This window comes from Erinaceus europaeus, chromosome X (genome assembly GCF_950295315.1).
Source record: "Erinaceus europaeus chromosome X, mEriEur2.1, whole genome shotgun sequence".
In the NCBI taxonomy this organism is placed as follows: domain Eukaryota; kingdom Metazoa; phylum Chordata; class Mammalia; order Eulipotyphla; family Erinaceidae; genus Erinaceus; species Erinaceus europaeus.
In genome coordinates, this window is record NC_080185.1 from 22857278 (window position 1) to 22873017 (window position 15740).

The 15740-nt window shown below is 51.1% G+C and overlaps 1 protein-coding gene across 1 annotated transcript; it reads left to right on the forward strand.

Moving 5' to 3' along the window:
* The first annotated feature begins 6054 nt into the window (after positions 1-6054).
* SMIM10L2B (small integral membrane protein 10 like 2B) lies at positions 6055-6875 on the forward strand. The gene has a single exon (XM_060183209.1). It carries the CDS (start codon positions 6291-6293, stop codon positions 6537-6539), a length of 249 nt encoding a protein of 82 aa, XP_060039192.1. The 5' UTR covers positions 6055-6290; the 3' UTR covers positions 6540-6875.
* The last annotated feature ends 8865 nt before the right edge of the window (positions 6876-15740 follow it).

Below are 15740 nucleotides of genomic sequence, written 5' to 3' on the forward strand. Positions count from 1 at the left end.
GATAGGATAAAGAGAAATTGAGAGGATAAGAGAGAGGGAGAGAGAAAAAGAGACATCAGCAGACCTGCTTCACAGCTCATGAAGTATTTTCCATGCAGGTGGGAATCTGGGGCTTGAACTGGCCAGGTCCTTGAGCATAGTAATATATGTGCTTAACCAGTGTGCCATTGCCTGGCCTCTTATTATTATTATTTTGCCAACAACAGAAGTATCACTGGGGCTTGGAGCCTGCACGGTGAATATACTGCTACTACTGGTAGTTGTTTCCATTTTATATTTGACAGCATAGAGAGAAGTTTAGAGGGGGTGGAAGACCTAGAGCTAGAGAGGGAGAGATAAAGAAAAACACTTGTGGGGACTGGGTGGGGGCTTGAACCCAAGTCCTTGTAGTATGTGCCACTTGCCATCCAGCTTCATGGTATATCATAATATATATATGGTTTTTTTGATGTTTTGTTTTTTATCAGATCACTGCTCAGACCTGCCTTATGATGGTGCTGAGGATTATAATAGGAGCTTCATAGCCTCAGGCTTGAAAGATTTTTTTTCATGACCATTGTGCTATTCCCCAGTCCACAATAATATATTTTAAAATGGTTAAGCTGGCATATTTTTATTAAGGAAAAATGTCCTACAAAAAACCCTAACACCAAATGATAGGGTTTCTTTATTTTATTTGAATTCATTTTAATTAAAGAAGGAATTAATGTATTTTTGTATCTATTTAGTCATTGGATAGAGACAAAGATAAATCAAGAGAGAAAGGGTAGATAGAGAGACACACACCTGTAGCACTGCTTCACCACTTATGAAGCTTCCCCACTGCAGGTTATGACTGGGGCCTTGAACCTAATCCATCTTTTTGTCATTTTATTGGGAGGTGTGCTAATGGTTTACAGCATAGCTGTTGGCACATCGGTACAATTTCTCATCTTATCATGATAGGTGTCTGTCTTATCATGATATACTCTCATCCTCAACCTAAGTCCTTTTCCACCACAATGCACCAGGACCCCAAAACCTCCCCATGCTTTCCATTCCCCCAGAGTCCTCTCTCTGGCCTCCTTCTCCAGAAATCTTTGCTGTGGTGCAATATGCCAAACCCAGTCCATATTCTTATTTGTGTTTCCTCTTTATGTTCTTATTTCTCAACTTCTGTCCATGAGTATGATGATTCCATTTCCATGCTTTATTTCCTGGTTTATCTCACTTGACACGATTCCTTCAAGCTCCACCCAAGATGTGAAGATTACCTCATCAACCTTAATAGATGAGAAGTGTTGGTAACATGTGTAAGCCTGATAGAGCTTAGGGAGAACCACCCCCATCTTTGGATGGAGGTCTGAGAAGATAACCTCTTGGTAAGTCTCTCTCAACCGAGGTGAGCATAAGGGGGGCAACTCAGACTTGGTTCTTACCTTCTTGACTCTCAGGCCCAAAGATACCCCAGTACTTCCCTCCATTAACCACAGGCCACATGGCCACAGATTCACTTATTCAAAGTCACCTTCTGATCACAGAAGAACACACCTTATCACACACTTCATCACACACCTCAGACCCCAGACAAGAGAAATTCCAAACTATACGGCCATTTGATATCCATCTTCTTTCTGTCTCACACTACACGTTTAACCCCTATGCTTCTCTCAAATACCTTTGGATAATTAAGTTGCTTGTGTTATGGAGAATAACTGTCTTGTATCTCATCAATTCCTGTCATACCAGCCCCCTACCACAGGGGCATGCTGACTGTTAAGAAACCTGTAATTTCTGTCATATTTCAACAATAATTAACTTCATTGCTTTTCTATTTAACTCATGTCCACTTTGCTAATAAATGGACTCTAGGATTCTGGAACTCTAGGACTCAGATTCTAGATTCACGCTAAGAGTCCCCTGGTGTCTTTTACTTTGTGTCACCCCGGTCATGAGCGAGAAAAAACCAGCCCATTACCTTTCCCCTGGAGGCCACCCTGCTGGAGGAGAGAGACACCCCGAAAGAGAAGTATTCTATTGTTTGTATACCACAAGTTTAAAAAACATTTTTAATTTTTGTGTATTTCCCTTTTGTTGCCCTTATTTTTTTTATTATTTTATTTATAAAAAAAGAAACACTAACAAAACCATAGGGTAAGAGGGGCACAACTCCACATAATTCCCACAACCAGAACTCCATATCTCATCACTTTCCTTCATTTTGATGATATTTATTCTTCCAATCTATGAGCATGGGATATCTTTCCATTTCTTGGTAGCAGTTTCTATTTCCTTGAGTAGCGACTCATAGTTTTCAGCATATAAGTCTTTCACTTCTTTGGTCAACTTTATTCCTAGGTATTTGATTGATTTTGCTGAAACAGTAAAGGGGAGTGATTTCTGGATGTCTTCTTCTTCAGATTTAGTGTTTGCATAAAGACATGCCACTGATTTTTGTACATTGATTTTGTAGCCTGATACCTTGCTATATTACCTAATAACTTCCAGTAGTTTTCTGCTGGATTCTTTAGGTTTTTCTATGTATACTATCATATCATCTGCAAATAGTGAGAGCTTGACTTCTTCCCTTCCAATCTGTATTCCTTTGATTTCTTTCTCTTGCCTGATTGCTATGGCAAGAACTTCCAATACTATGTTGAAGAGTAACGGTGACAGTGGACAGCCCTGTCTAGTCCCCGATCTGAGGGGGAATGCTTTCAGGTTCTGTCCATTGAGTATGATGTTGGCTGTAGGTTTGCTATATATAGACTCCACTATCTTGAGGAATTTCCCATCTATTCCCATTTTTTGTAGAGTTTTGAGCATGAATGGGTGTTGGATTTTGTCAAAGGCTTTCTCTGTATCTATTGAGATAATCATGTGGTTTTTGGCTTTGCTTTTATTGATGTGGTGAATGACATTGATTGACTTATGGATGTTGAACCAGCCTTGCATTCCTGGGATGAATCCCACTTGGTCGTGATGAACAATCTTTTTGATATGTTGCTGTATCCGGTTGGCCAAGATCTTGTTTAATATTTTGGCATCTATGTAGATCAGAGATATTGGTCTGTAGTTTTCCTTTTTTTGTTCTGTCCCTATCAGCTTTTGGTATCAGGGTGATGTTGGCTTCATAGAAGGTGGAAGGGAGTATTCGTGTTTCTTCAATATTATGGAAAAGCTTAAGAAGTATGGGTACTGTTTCCTGAAAGTTTTGTAGAATTCGTTTGTGAAGCCATCTGGTCCAGGACTTTTGTTGTTGGGGAGATTCTTAATAACGGTTTCAATTTCTTTGTCTGTGACAGGTGCATTTAGATTTTGCAGTTCTTCTTGGTTCAGTTTTGGAAGGGTATATGCTTCTAGGAATTGTTCCATTTCTTCCAGATTCTCTCGCTTGGTGGCATATAGTTCTTTATAGAAGTTTCTCAGGATTCTCTGGATTTCTGTGGTGTCAGTTGTGATATCTCCTCCATCATTTACAATTCTATTAATGTGAATCTTCTCTCTTTTTTGTTTGGTGAGTCTGGCTAGGGGTTTGTCAATTTTGTTTAATCTTTCAAAGAACCAACATTTGGCTTCATTGATCTTTTGTATGGTTCTTTTATTTTTGATGTTGTTTATTTCTGCTCTAACTTTAGTGATTTCTGTCCTTCTGGTTGCTTTAAGCTTCTTTATTTTTAAAGATGCATTTATTTATATCTTGAGAGAGAGCAAGGTCAGAGCACTACTCCGTTCTCTCATATGTGGTGCCAGAGAAAGGCCTCATGCTTGTAATGCCTTAGCTTTATTTTCCTTTTCTTCTCTCCAAAGTAAGCAAGACAGCTTGACTAAAAGTCAGCAAATTCCAGTGAATATAATCTATAACCAACTCTAATTCTTGGTGAATAAGTGATGTGACTCTACCCTCCCTTCATCTTATCCATTGAAATTCCTTCACCAAAGACCCCAGTGGAACATGATTTGGACTTTACCTGAAATTTCTGATCTCCATACCTTAGAATCCAAATAAATATTATGACTTTGTTAGAGTTTCTCATGGTTTATCTTGGTTGACATAATCAATACTTAATCTTTATGGAGAGCAGCCCCTATTCTGAAACTACTGAGGAACTGATCAAGAGTGACTTTATGACACTTGACACTAACTGGGAGATATACTGAATATATCTGGGAATGGAAGAAACTGTTTTCATGCTGTACAATAAAACTTATGTTGCGGTTCTGTGGAGTGAAACACTTGGTAAAGCGCACACATTAATATATACATGGACCCCATGGTGGTTCAAGTCCCCAGTCCTCACCTGCAGGGGGGAAGCTTCCTGAGTGGTGAGGCACTGTTGCAGGTATCTTTCTTTCTTCCTCACTACCTCCCCTTTCTATCTCAGTATCTCTGTGTCTCTATCCAATAAATGAATAAAATATTTTAGAATAAAACTGTTATTGTGTAATGGTGCACGTGTTTCTTTTCAAACAGTCTTTATAATATCTTTATAATATCATGATTATAATCAATCATGAGCATCTCCCAGTTCATTAGATAATCTTGAAAACGTGATCCGTTGTGGTTGCATTGGGCTTAGAATAAAGACTACATGTAACAACCAAAGGGACTTACGCTCACCAGCAAGAAACATTACAAACAGGGCCAAATGAAGATGCAAAATGATCCTTTGCAGTATCTGGGCAAACAGTTGAATGCTGGAGAATTCACGATAGGGTAGGAAGAATTCAGGACATGTCATCCAAAATATGACACCATTATATACTGACTGTTTTGAGCTCAAGATACTTGGAAAACAGCAAATGCAGCAAAAAGCAATCTCTGAGATTCTTATATGGCTGAAGGAAAATCGTTTGTCCCAAATTCCTTCTTGGAAGTTTCACAAGGCAGAATAGGTTGATTTTTAATAAAGGATATCTTATCTCCAACATGTTTTTTTCAGGACCTATTCATGTTTCCTAAAACCCCTTTACTGTAATCTAAGATGACATCTCTACTACTAATGACTACAACTGTGTTTCTGGGAATTCACTTTCTTTTCTGTCATTTTTCCCCAACTCCATATAACCAAGATTAAGATTTCTTTCTTTTTAAAATTTATTTTCCATTTTGTTGCCCTGGTTGTTTTATCGTTGTTATTATTGTTGTTGATGATGTCATCGTTGTTGGATAGGACAGAGAGAAATGAAGAGAGGAAGGGAAGACAGGGAGAGGGAGAGAAAGAGAGACACCTGCAGACCTGCTTCACCACTTGTGAAGTGACTCCTTTGCAGGTAGAGAGCCAGGGGGTCGAACCAGGATCTTTATGCCGGTCTATGCACTTCACACCACGTGCGGTTAATCAGCTGTACTACCGCCCAACCCCCCAAGATGAACATTTCATAAATGTATACACCTCAACTTTTGTTAATTGGTCTGTTGTTAGCTTATTCATATATCTAAGAAGCTTATATTGAATTCGGTGATTCTAGGAGAGTAGAGGGAGCCCTTCCTCTGCTACAAGTAAAAAAGAAAGACTAGAAGGCAGTCCAACAAAGCACTATGTCGGGTGCCAGCACAGAGAGCAGAGACTGCTCACTCCGGTGGGGCCAGCCTCAGCGCCCCAGCGCTTGCAGAGAAAAGCGCATTTGTGAAAGGTGGAAGGATACGGATGATGGTGGGGGGTGGGGTGGATTGCGGGGACCATAGGTGCGCAGCAGCGACACAGCAGCTGCCTCGCGGTCCAGCCGGGGGCTCCCAAGCTCCCCACCAAAACTTGCTGCACTCCACCTCTTTCCGCAGAAGCAGGGGCGGGACAACACCGTCCCCTCGCAGCCCCTCCACTCAGGGCCCCAAGCTCTGCTCTCCAGCGGACGCGAGGAGGCGGGGGCAGGGAGTACAAGGCGGGTCCAGGAGGGCGTGTCATGCAAGCGGCGACAGCTGAGTGGCGGAGGGAGAGGGGCGTGGACAATGGGGGCGTGGCTACGCCCGCCACGCTCGGGGGGCGTGACCACCGGCGTGAGGGTCGCGGTTGCGGAGGCAAAGGAGGAGGCGGAGGAAGGGAATAGGGGAGGAGAGAAGGAGAGAAGAGGAGGGGGGCCTGAGGCGGGGGCCCTAAGGGTTGTGCGGCGGTAGCGGACGGCGTTTGCGGGGTAAAGGGGAGAAGGCGTCAGCCCTGCAGCAGAGCCCGGCCAGGAGCGGAGAGCCGGGGGTGGGGGGCAGGCGGGGGCGGAGTCGGAGGCGGCTGGGGTCCGGCGTCCACCTGTGCGGTCGCCATCGCCACCGTTGTCGGCGTCGCAGGCGCGGGCAGCCGGGCGGGTGTGCGGGGCCCATGGCGGCATCGGCGGCGCTGTCGGCGGCGGCGGCTGCAGCGGCGCTGTCGGGCCTGGCGGTGCGTCTGTCGCGCTCGGCGGCTTTCCGAGGCGGCGGCGGCGGCTCCTATGGCGCCTTCTGCAAGGGGCTGACGCGCACGCTGCTCACCTTCTTCGACCTGGCGTGGCGGGTGCGCCTCAACTTCCCCTACTTCTACGTCGTGGCGTCCGTCATGTTCAACGTGCGCCTGCAGGTGCGCATCGAGTGAGCGGCGGCGGCGGCATGCGGGGCCCGGCACGATAGACCCGCGGCGCCCTGAGCTGGACGGGCCGACAGACGGACAGAAGGGCGACGGGCGGGGGGGGCGCGGGGCACTTGTGACAGCAGCCGCGGAGGCTGCAGGAGGACGCCGCCCACCCGTCGGTGCTCCCCGCGGTCCCGCCATCCCCGCCCGCAGATCGCCGCCCCCGCTCCCGCCCCCGCCCCCGCTCCCCGCTCCCCGCAGTCCTCTCTCGCAGCGACCTGTTGCCTGGCGGCGGCCTGGTGCACAAAATGGGGAACCCCGACCCCCAGAACTTGAGCGCAGGACGCGGCCTCAGCGGCGACCCCTGCCCAGGTAGGAGGCCGCGAGGGCTGGAGGGGAGGAGTGGGGAAGGGAGGGGAGGGGAGGGGAGGGGAGGGGAGGGGAGGAGCGGGGCGGGCCCGCAGGAGCAGGGGGCTGCGAGGGACCCAGCCTGGAAGCCGCCCTGGACACAGCCAGCGCCCACAGGGCTCCCCGGCTCCCTGCCCTCCCTGCCCGCAGGGATCCCTGTGTGTGTGTGTGGGGGGGGCGGTGAGGGCCTGGGCATCTTCGGGGGCTCCACCCCGCCCCCTCTGCACACAGGCCCCTGTGGTGTCCCCAACCCCCGGGGTGGAGGGTGAGGGAGTGGCTGGGGGGGCCGAGAAGAGAAACTACCCCTCCTGCCTGACACCCAGGCGTGGCGTGGCGTCGTGGGGCGGGGTGGGCATCCAGAAGGAAGGCTGAGGTCCTGGCAGAGCCCCAGTGGGGTAGGAAGACTCAGGGGCTCTTCTGTCCTCCCCCCACCTCCCAGTGCTCTCAAGTCCTCACCTTTCTTTCAGGCCCCCTGTTTGCAGCGGATGTCACCCTTCTCTGGGCCTGTCAAGAGCCAGAGCCTCGCGGTCAGCCTGGCCTGCAACAACTTGGGACAGCAGAGTATGGGCCTGCAGGGCCAGGGGGGGGCTTCCATGCGGGGGTCCTGTTCCCCAAGCCAGGGAGGGAGGGCTTTAGACTTGGGGGCCTTGTTCACCCCATTCCTGAGACCAGGGAGGGGTGGGTGACCCCTGGTCGGGGAGAGGACTGTGGCCTTGGAGGATGTTCACCCCCCTCCTGAGTCCAGGGAGGGAGGGCTCTGCCTGAGGGGGGTCCTGTTCAACCCATTTCTCAGACCAGGGAGGGAGGGCTATAGCTTTACAGGATGTTCACCCCATTCCTGAGACCAAAGAGGGAGGGAGGGCTGTGCCTTGGGGGGGCATGTTCACCCCATTTCTGAGACCAGGGAGGGAGGGCTTTGCCTTGGGTGGGAGTCTGTTCAACCCATTTTCCAGACTAAGGAGAGAGGACTATAGCTGTAGAGGATGTTCACCCCATTCCTGAGACCAGGGAGGGAGGGTTGTGCCTTGGGGGGGGGGCATGCTCACCCTATTCCAGAGATCAGGGGAGAGGGGGTTGCCTGGGGTCCGGGTTTGTTCACTTCGTTCCTTAGACCAAGAAGGGAGTGCTCTGGCCTTGGAGGAATGTTCACTCTGTCTCCAAGAGCAGGAAGGGAGGACTGTGGCCTTGGGGGGGATGTTCAACCCTTTCCTGTAGTTAGGAGGGAGGGCTTTGCCTTGGGGAGATGTTCACCAGGAAGAGAGGGCACTGGCCTTGGGGGGATATTCGTCCTGTCCCCCCCAAGGCAGGATGGTGGGCACACGGGGGACTGGGGCACAGTCTGAGCTGAGGGCGACACCTGAGACCCCCGCCCAGACCCTCAGAGCAGAGTTCCTCTCTAGCCTGGTACCCCCACCCCACCAGGCTCGGCCAGGCTCCTGGAGGTTGGGTGCCTCAGACCTCAGTGTGGGGCGAGCCTCCTGGGCCCAGTGCAGGGAGTGGGCGGCATGAGCCTGGGCTGGGAACCCCAGCCTGACATCAGCCCTGTCTCTGTCCCCAGGATCCCAGGGAGAATCTCTGGGCTGCCTGTGGGCCCTGGGTGTGCTGCTGAGCTGGAGACCTGCCTGAGGGGAGCCCTCCCTCGCCACCCGCTGGGCCGCCCTTCTGCTTGGCCTCTGGGGACTGACGCCTTGGCATCTGCTGAGCCGTCACGGGCACAGAGTGGCGTGTCTGCTGCCAGCTCCCTCCTTGCCACCTACCTCCCACAGCCCCTGCCAGGGAAGGACTGGCTGCCTGGCCCTGGGGGACTGAACACCCTTCACCCCTGGCTGCCAGGGGTCATGTAGGTCACCCCTGGTGGGGCCTGCTGCCTTCCTGCCTGGTGCCGAGCCTCTGGGGACCCCCTGGGCCTGGCTGCCCCACCTCCACTCAAGTCCTTCCCACCCAGGACCCCTCTAGGAGCCTACCAGCTGCCCAGCCCCCCAGAGATCTTGAGGTGCCCCAGAGAAGAGCGCTCTCCTTGGGGTGGTGTGTCAATGGGCCCTGTTGAAGCAGGTCTCACCTTCTGGGTGTCTCCACCCCCAGCTGCAGCCTCCTGTGTGTGTGTGTGGGGGGGACTTGGGAGGCAGGTGACAGGATGAGCTAGGATGAGCTAGGCCCACCCCCATCCTGGACCAGGGCCTCCGTGGGGGGCTGTGTGGGTGGGGCCTGGGAGGCCTGGTCTTCAGGGGGAGAGATGGGGTAAGGACCTCCAGAGCCCCCAGCAGTAGAGCTCCCGCAGCACCAGGGGAAACCGTGTCCCTTGGTTGTGCCCCATGCCTGGCTGTCCTGGCTCTCAGGAGGCGGCCAGGTCCTTGGCAGCACTCTGCCTCTGCTTTCCTGCCCTCTGACCTGAGTCCTTGGCAGGTGGCCTCTGCTATGCCGCCTCTTTGCAAGGCCCCGACCCTGCCCCTGCCCCTGCCCCTGGCTGCCCACACTGTGTGTGTCTGCTGTCTCTGCGCTGCCAACGCTTGTGCTGAAGCCCACAAGGGCTGCCTGATGCCCCTGTGCCTCCCGTGGTTCCCGCTGTGCCCCTCACACACCTGCTCTCGTTTCTGTCCTTGTCAGATCTCAGATTTTGTTGTTTCTCTAAGTTAAAGTTCTTGGGTTCAATAAAGTGCAGAACAAAATTGGAGGTGTCCTGCTTCTGGTGAGGTGCCCCTGACCTGGGGGGGTTTGCAGGGTGAGCTCAGGGCCCTGCTGGGAGTGCCTAATCTGCTCTGAGCCCCACCTGCTGCGCAGGGCTGGTGTCATGAGGGGTGCTCGCGCTGAAACCTGGGCTTCCACACAGACCCTGGTGCTCACAGACAATTCCCTGGCCACCCAGGGTTGCGCTGGGCTGAGAGAGGTGGGTCACTGTGTTGTGCGCCCTCCCCCCCGCCCTGTCAGCAACAGCTGGGAAGGGGACCCCTGCCTCCCCCTGGGGGCTGCACAGAGTCCAGCAGAGCTCTCCTTTCTCCCTTCCCCCACCTGGCACCTAGGCTTCACAGCCCACTCCATCCAGGTGCTCCCCAAAGAGACCCGACCTTGGTGGGGTGAGAGTCTGTGAGAAGGTGGTAGGGGGCACAGTGGCTCCTGGGGGGGGTCGTTCAGGGGGAGGCACCCTGAGGATGCCTGGTGAGGCCACACTGAGGTGCTCAGCCTGGGGAAGGGCACTGAGGGCAATTCTCACCTGCCACCTGGAGTCTGAATGCTCCCAGAGGGACCCCGAGCAGAGCCCCTACCCCCTCAGGAGGAATGGCTGCTGTCTCCTGCCCCCTGCCTTGTCCAGAATGTCCTGCCGAGTCCCTGGGAGTCCCAGCCTGACTGCAGGTGTCAATGTCAAGGAGCCCACGTGGAGGGGCCCCTCCCGCGTCCTGAGGAGGCCCAGGGCCCCACTGTGAAGAATGCCAGGAATGACACAGGAGAGGCCCCAGACGCTGGCACTGTGCTGGGTGCTCCCCAATCTCAGCAGCTGCCTGTCACCCCCATTTGATGGAGAAACTGAGGACTGGTTTCTGGGCTGAACTGAACCCTTCACCACCAGCAGAAGCTCCTTTGCAGAAACTCCTGGAGGGTGAGGAATCGCACTGGAGATCAGTGTGATCTGCTCTTTCTGGGGTGGGGGAGACAGAAACAAAGTGGGGGGGGGCTTGGGGAAGCAGGCCTGGCGTTTCCTCACAGTGGAGCTCCCTCACAGGGATGGTTGGGACCGTGCCAAGAGGTGACCTCTTGTCTCCCTCACTGCGGTTGTCCTGTAGAGATAACCCCCAAGTCCGGACTCCTCAGGCTGGTCGTTCAGCAAATTCATAGCAGACACACTAGTAAGAAGCAGATACAGTCGAGTCCTTCCAGCACTGCGTGGACACATGGGCACCACAGACAAGGACACAGAGTGGGGGTGTAAATCCTGAGCCCAGGAGCCAGCCGGCGACACACCTGGTTAAGTGCCCTCATGACAATGTGCAAGGACCCAAGTTCAAGCCCCTGGTTCCCACCTGCAGGGGGAGGATTTCACTGGTGGTAAAGCAGGGTTGCCGGTGTCTCTGTCTCTTTCAATCTCCCTCTCAATTTCTCGGTCCCTATACAATAATAAATACATATATAAAATCTGTATTTTTTAAAAATCCTGAGCCCAGCAATGGGCGGGTGCTCCGAGGGGAGAAGGAGGAGGAGGGTGGGTTACAGGTGATGAAGAGCCCCTGCTCTGCTGTTAAAGACCTTTCAGGCAGAAAGGTCATTTCTGGTGGAATCCTGACTCTGCTCAGGCCTCCAGCTACTTTCTAGCTAGTTGAGGGAGTGAAGAGAAAGCTTCTGCTCAGCCTGCTGGGCCTAGAAGGACTCAGGTCAGAGTGATGCACTGGCCACAGTGGATTGTCCTGGGAAGAGCCACTCTGAATACTGGGGCTGTCCTACACACACACACACACACACACACACACACACACACCCCAAGCTGAAGGCTGAGGAACACACACACACACATACATCCCAAGCTGAAAGTTGAGGAACACACACACACACACACACACACACACACACACACACACGCACCAAGCTGAAGGCTGAGGAACACACACACACACATCCCAAGCTGAAAGCTGAGGAACACACACACACACACCAAGCTGAAGGCTGAGGAACACACACACAAACACACCAAGCTGAAGGCTGAGGAACACACACACAAACACACCAAGCTGAAGGCTGAGGAACACACACACACACACACACACACACACACACCCCAAGATGAAGGCTGAGGAACATCTTAGTGGCTGAGTATGGCCCCAGCAGTGAGGCAGCAGGAGAGCAGACACACCAGTGCAGCAGAACCCTGAGCACCGTTCATACCCCCACACCCTGGGAAATCTGTGAGCTTTCCATGAGCTTTCACTCCACGCCCCTTCTTTAAGGTGTAAACCAGAAACCCGGGACTGGACACCTGCCCACTTCAGTTCTCTCAGGAGGTCACCCCTGTGAGTGTGCCTCGAGCTGTCTTGAGACTGGGAAGCGCCCCCCACCCCCGGCCTGCCCCAAGGCCTCCCAGCTGTTTCCCTTTGGTGGCACTTGTGTGAGGGTGGGCCTTGGTTGAGTTGGGGTGGGGTGGTGACCATATCCCTGTGGAGTAAAGCTGTGACACTGGCACCATGGCACCATCCGTTTCTTCATCTCCTTTCCCATAGGGGAGTGAGGGGGGCACACCACAGGGTTTACAAGCTTTCTGCTTCAGGGTGCCCAATTATTCCAGACAGAAATCGGTGCTGGGCACAAGGGTGGCCATTCTGGGTCACAATACATGCTGGGAAATGTGTCACTGCCTTTCCTTGCTTCTGGTTAGGTGAATTTCTCTCTCTGCCAATGCAGAGTCCCATTTCACTGAAGCCATCACTTTCCTAAAACTCTTCCTTCCCAGCAGCCCCAGCTTCCACTAGAGTGAGATCCAGTCAGCCAGCACCCTCCTCCTCCCCCCTTACCCAGAGTCAAGCTCCCCACAAGCTGTTCAGCCCCCTAAGTCAATAAGCCTCATCATTAATTCTGCTATGCTTTCCTAAAATAAAATGTTTTGTTATTAAATCTAAGAGGTAGTCTTCTAAAATTGTTGGTAGAATAATTTTTATCTCATTTGTTTTGGATAGAGACAGAGAAATTGAGAAGGGAGTGGGAGACAGAGAGGGAGAGAGATACCCACAGCCCTGTTTCAGCACTTGTGAAGCTTCACCCCTGCCAGAGAAGTGGGGATGAACCCGGAGTCCTTGTGCACGGTGATGTGTGCGCTCCATGAAGTGTCCCGCTGCCCAGACCGCCGATGGGGGCAATAGCCTATGACCCGGCAATACTGGCCAAAGCATATATGCAAAGGCCAGAAAACACTTACTCAAAGGGACACATGCACCCCTGTGTTCACAGCTTCATTGTTCACAACAGCCAAGTAGTGGAGGCAACCTATGTGCCCAAGGACAGAAAGCTGGACTGAGAAGTTATGGGATATATAGTCAACGGAATGCTACTCTGCAGTTAAAAAAAGGTGAGGTGGAAGCCCCCACACCTATGGACATCTGATCGTTGACCCAGGTGCCCAGGCTAGTAAATGGAGAAAAGAGAGTCTCTTCAACAAATGGTGTCGGAAAAACTGTGTTGAAACATGCAGGAGAATGAAACTGAACCTCTATATTTCAGCAAACACACAAGTGAATTCCAAATGGATCAAGAACTTGGATGTTAGATCAGAAACTATCAAATACTTAGAGGAAAATATTGACAGAACTCTTTTCCATATACATTTTAAAGGCATCTTCAATGAAATGAATTCAATTACAAAAAAAAAATGGGGACAGGTGGTGATGTGCCTGGTTGAGCACACGTGCTATAATGCACAAAGATCTAGGTTCAAGCCCCCGATCCCCACCTGCAAAGGGAAAGCTTTGCAAGTGGTGAAGCAGGACTGCAGGCTGCAGGTGTCTCTCTGCCTCTCTCCCTCTGTATCACCCCTTCTCCATTTCTGTTTCTAGCCAATCAATAAATAATAGAGATAATAAAATATTAAAAAAATGTTGAACAACGAACATAATGCAGAACGTGGACTGGGTGTGGTGTCTTGCACCAAAGTAAAGAACTCTGGGGGTGGGGGGTGGTTTCTGATCCTGGAACATTATGGCCGAGGAGGACCCAGAGGGGATTTGAGTTGTTATGTGGAAAACTGAGACATGCAAACAGGGGTAGATGGCATAATGGCTATGCAAAGAGACTCTTATTCCTGAGGCTTCAAAGTCTCAGGTTCATGGTGAATTCACCTTCTTTACCCCATCCTGGTTGGCAAATGAAGATACCGTGTTGAGTGGGATAAGACAGAAGCAAAAGGAGGAATATGGGATGATCTCACTCAGACAGAAGTTTAAAAACAAGGTCAGAAGAGAAAACTCTAAACAGAATTTAGACTGGAGTTGGTGCATTGCAAGACTTTGGGGTGGGTGGGGAGGAGGGCTCAGGTCCTGGATCATAATGGCAGAGGAGGACCTAGTGGGGGTTGTATCATTATTGACTATAAATCATTAATACCCCAATAAAGAAATAAAAAGATGAGGTTGAATATAGAAGCCAGAAGTCCTTTCTTCTGTACCCCAAAAAGTTTTGGTCCATGCCCCCCAGACAGGGAGAAGATAGGGAAAGATGACAAGTGTGGCCCAATTCCACTGGGACCTGACACATTTGTCACTAGTAGTCTTTGTTTTTGTACCATCACTGAAAAGGAAGTGGATCTTCACAACACCAGAGGTTGGACAACATCTACTGCTTCCTTTATCTGAGAGAGGCAAGAGGAGAAAGGAAGGACACTGAAGGACTAGTAGGTGTAGGTGCCACTTAGAAAGGAAGTGAAGGGGGGGGGGGTCAGGTGGTAGCCGCAGCGGGTTAAGGGGTTAAGCACAGGTGGGGTGAGGCGCAAGGACTTGAGTCAGGATCCTGGTTCGAGCCCCCGGCTCCCCACCTGCAGGAGAGTCAGGTCTTCACCTGTGGTGAAGCAGGTCTGCAGGTGACTATCTTTCCCTCCCCTTCTCTGTCTTCCCCTCCTCTCTCCATTTCTCTCTGTCCTATCCAACAACAATACTAACTATGACAACAATAAAACAACAAGGGTAACAAAGTGGGGGGGCAACATTTTTAAAAAAGTTTACATATAAAAAACAGAAAGGAAGTGAAGGTAGGGCCGGAGTAAGAATGGGGGGATCTTTATAGCTATAAACAGGTATAAAGTTAACCTCTATCTATGATCTTGGGAGAACTACAGTTTCCAGTGGAGGGGAATGGGGCCCTCTCTGGTGGAGGGAACAGTGTAGAATTATACCCATATCTGTGATTTTATAAATCTCCATTAAATCATTAATAAAATGATATTAATGATTAATGAAAGCATGAGATAACTTTAAAAAAAACAAAGAAAAGATGAGGTTGAGTATCTAGGGACACAGTGCACGGGACTAGCAGTGACTATACTAAAGAAGAAGTCAAGAGCTGAAGGGTGTCTCCCACGTAGCTTCATCAATGTGTGGAGTGTGGATAGCCAAAAGACATGAATTTGCAAAAAAAGTAAACTAGGACTTTTGAGTTAAAATATTTTAAGTTGTGTGCCTTTGAGTCTTTACCAGGACTCCCACGGCACATCTGTGCCCCTCAGCTAAGCGGGGCGATTCACCCACAGAGACTAACCTTACCATGCGCCATCCTGTGTGGTTCAGGTCTGCAGCGTGCTGTTGTGACCACTTCACTCGGGTGACTGGCTCTCCGCCGTAGCATGAGCTCCCGTCTCTATCACCCCACTTAAACGTCATTTCTTTTTGTGGCGGGAGCAGTCAGGTTTCCACCTCCTGGTGACCTCCCAGTTTACAACTCCAACTCGGGCAGTCTTGCTGACTGTCACTCTGCTGCGCCTGCTACCCCCGAACTCATTCTCTGCCAGTTCCCCCCATGTACCGGGAAACGGTGTCTCCCTGATCCCTCTGGGACTGTCACTTTAGCAAAGAGCTGCTCATGTCAGCACTGGGACCCACTGAGCTGCCAGGCCCGGTGTGTGTCCTAGACCTCCATGCCCCCGGTCCCTGCTCCGACTCCCCTTGTCACTGCATTCATTCCAAGCTCTAGTTTACAGTCTGGCTGTGCTAAGTTCCTGGTGCAGTGCTGTACCCATCCCACCCCCCTGCCCAGTCCCTGCTTTCTCACTTAACATAGTGCCTTTGAAGGCAGTCCGTGTTGTGGAAAAGGAGGGCTTCTTCCTTCCTCAAGGTCAGTTGCTGCCCTGTGGTGTGT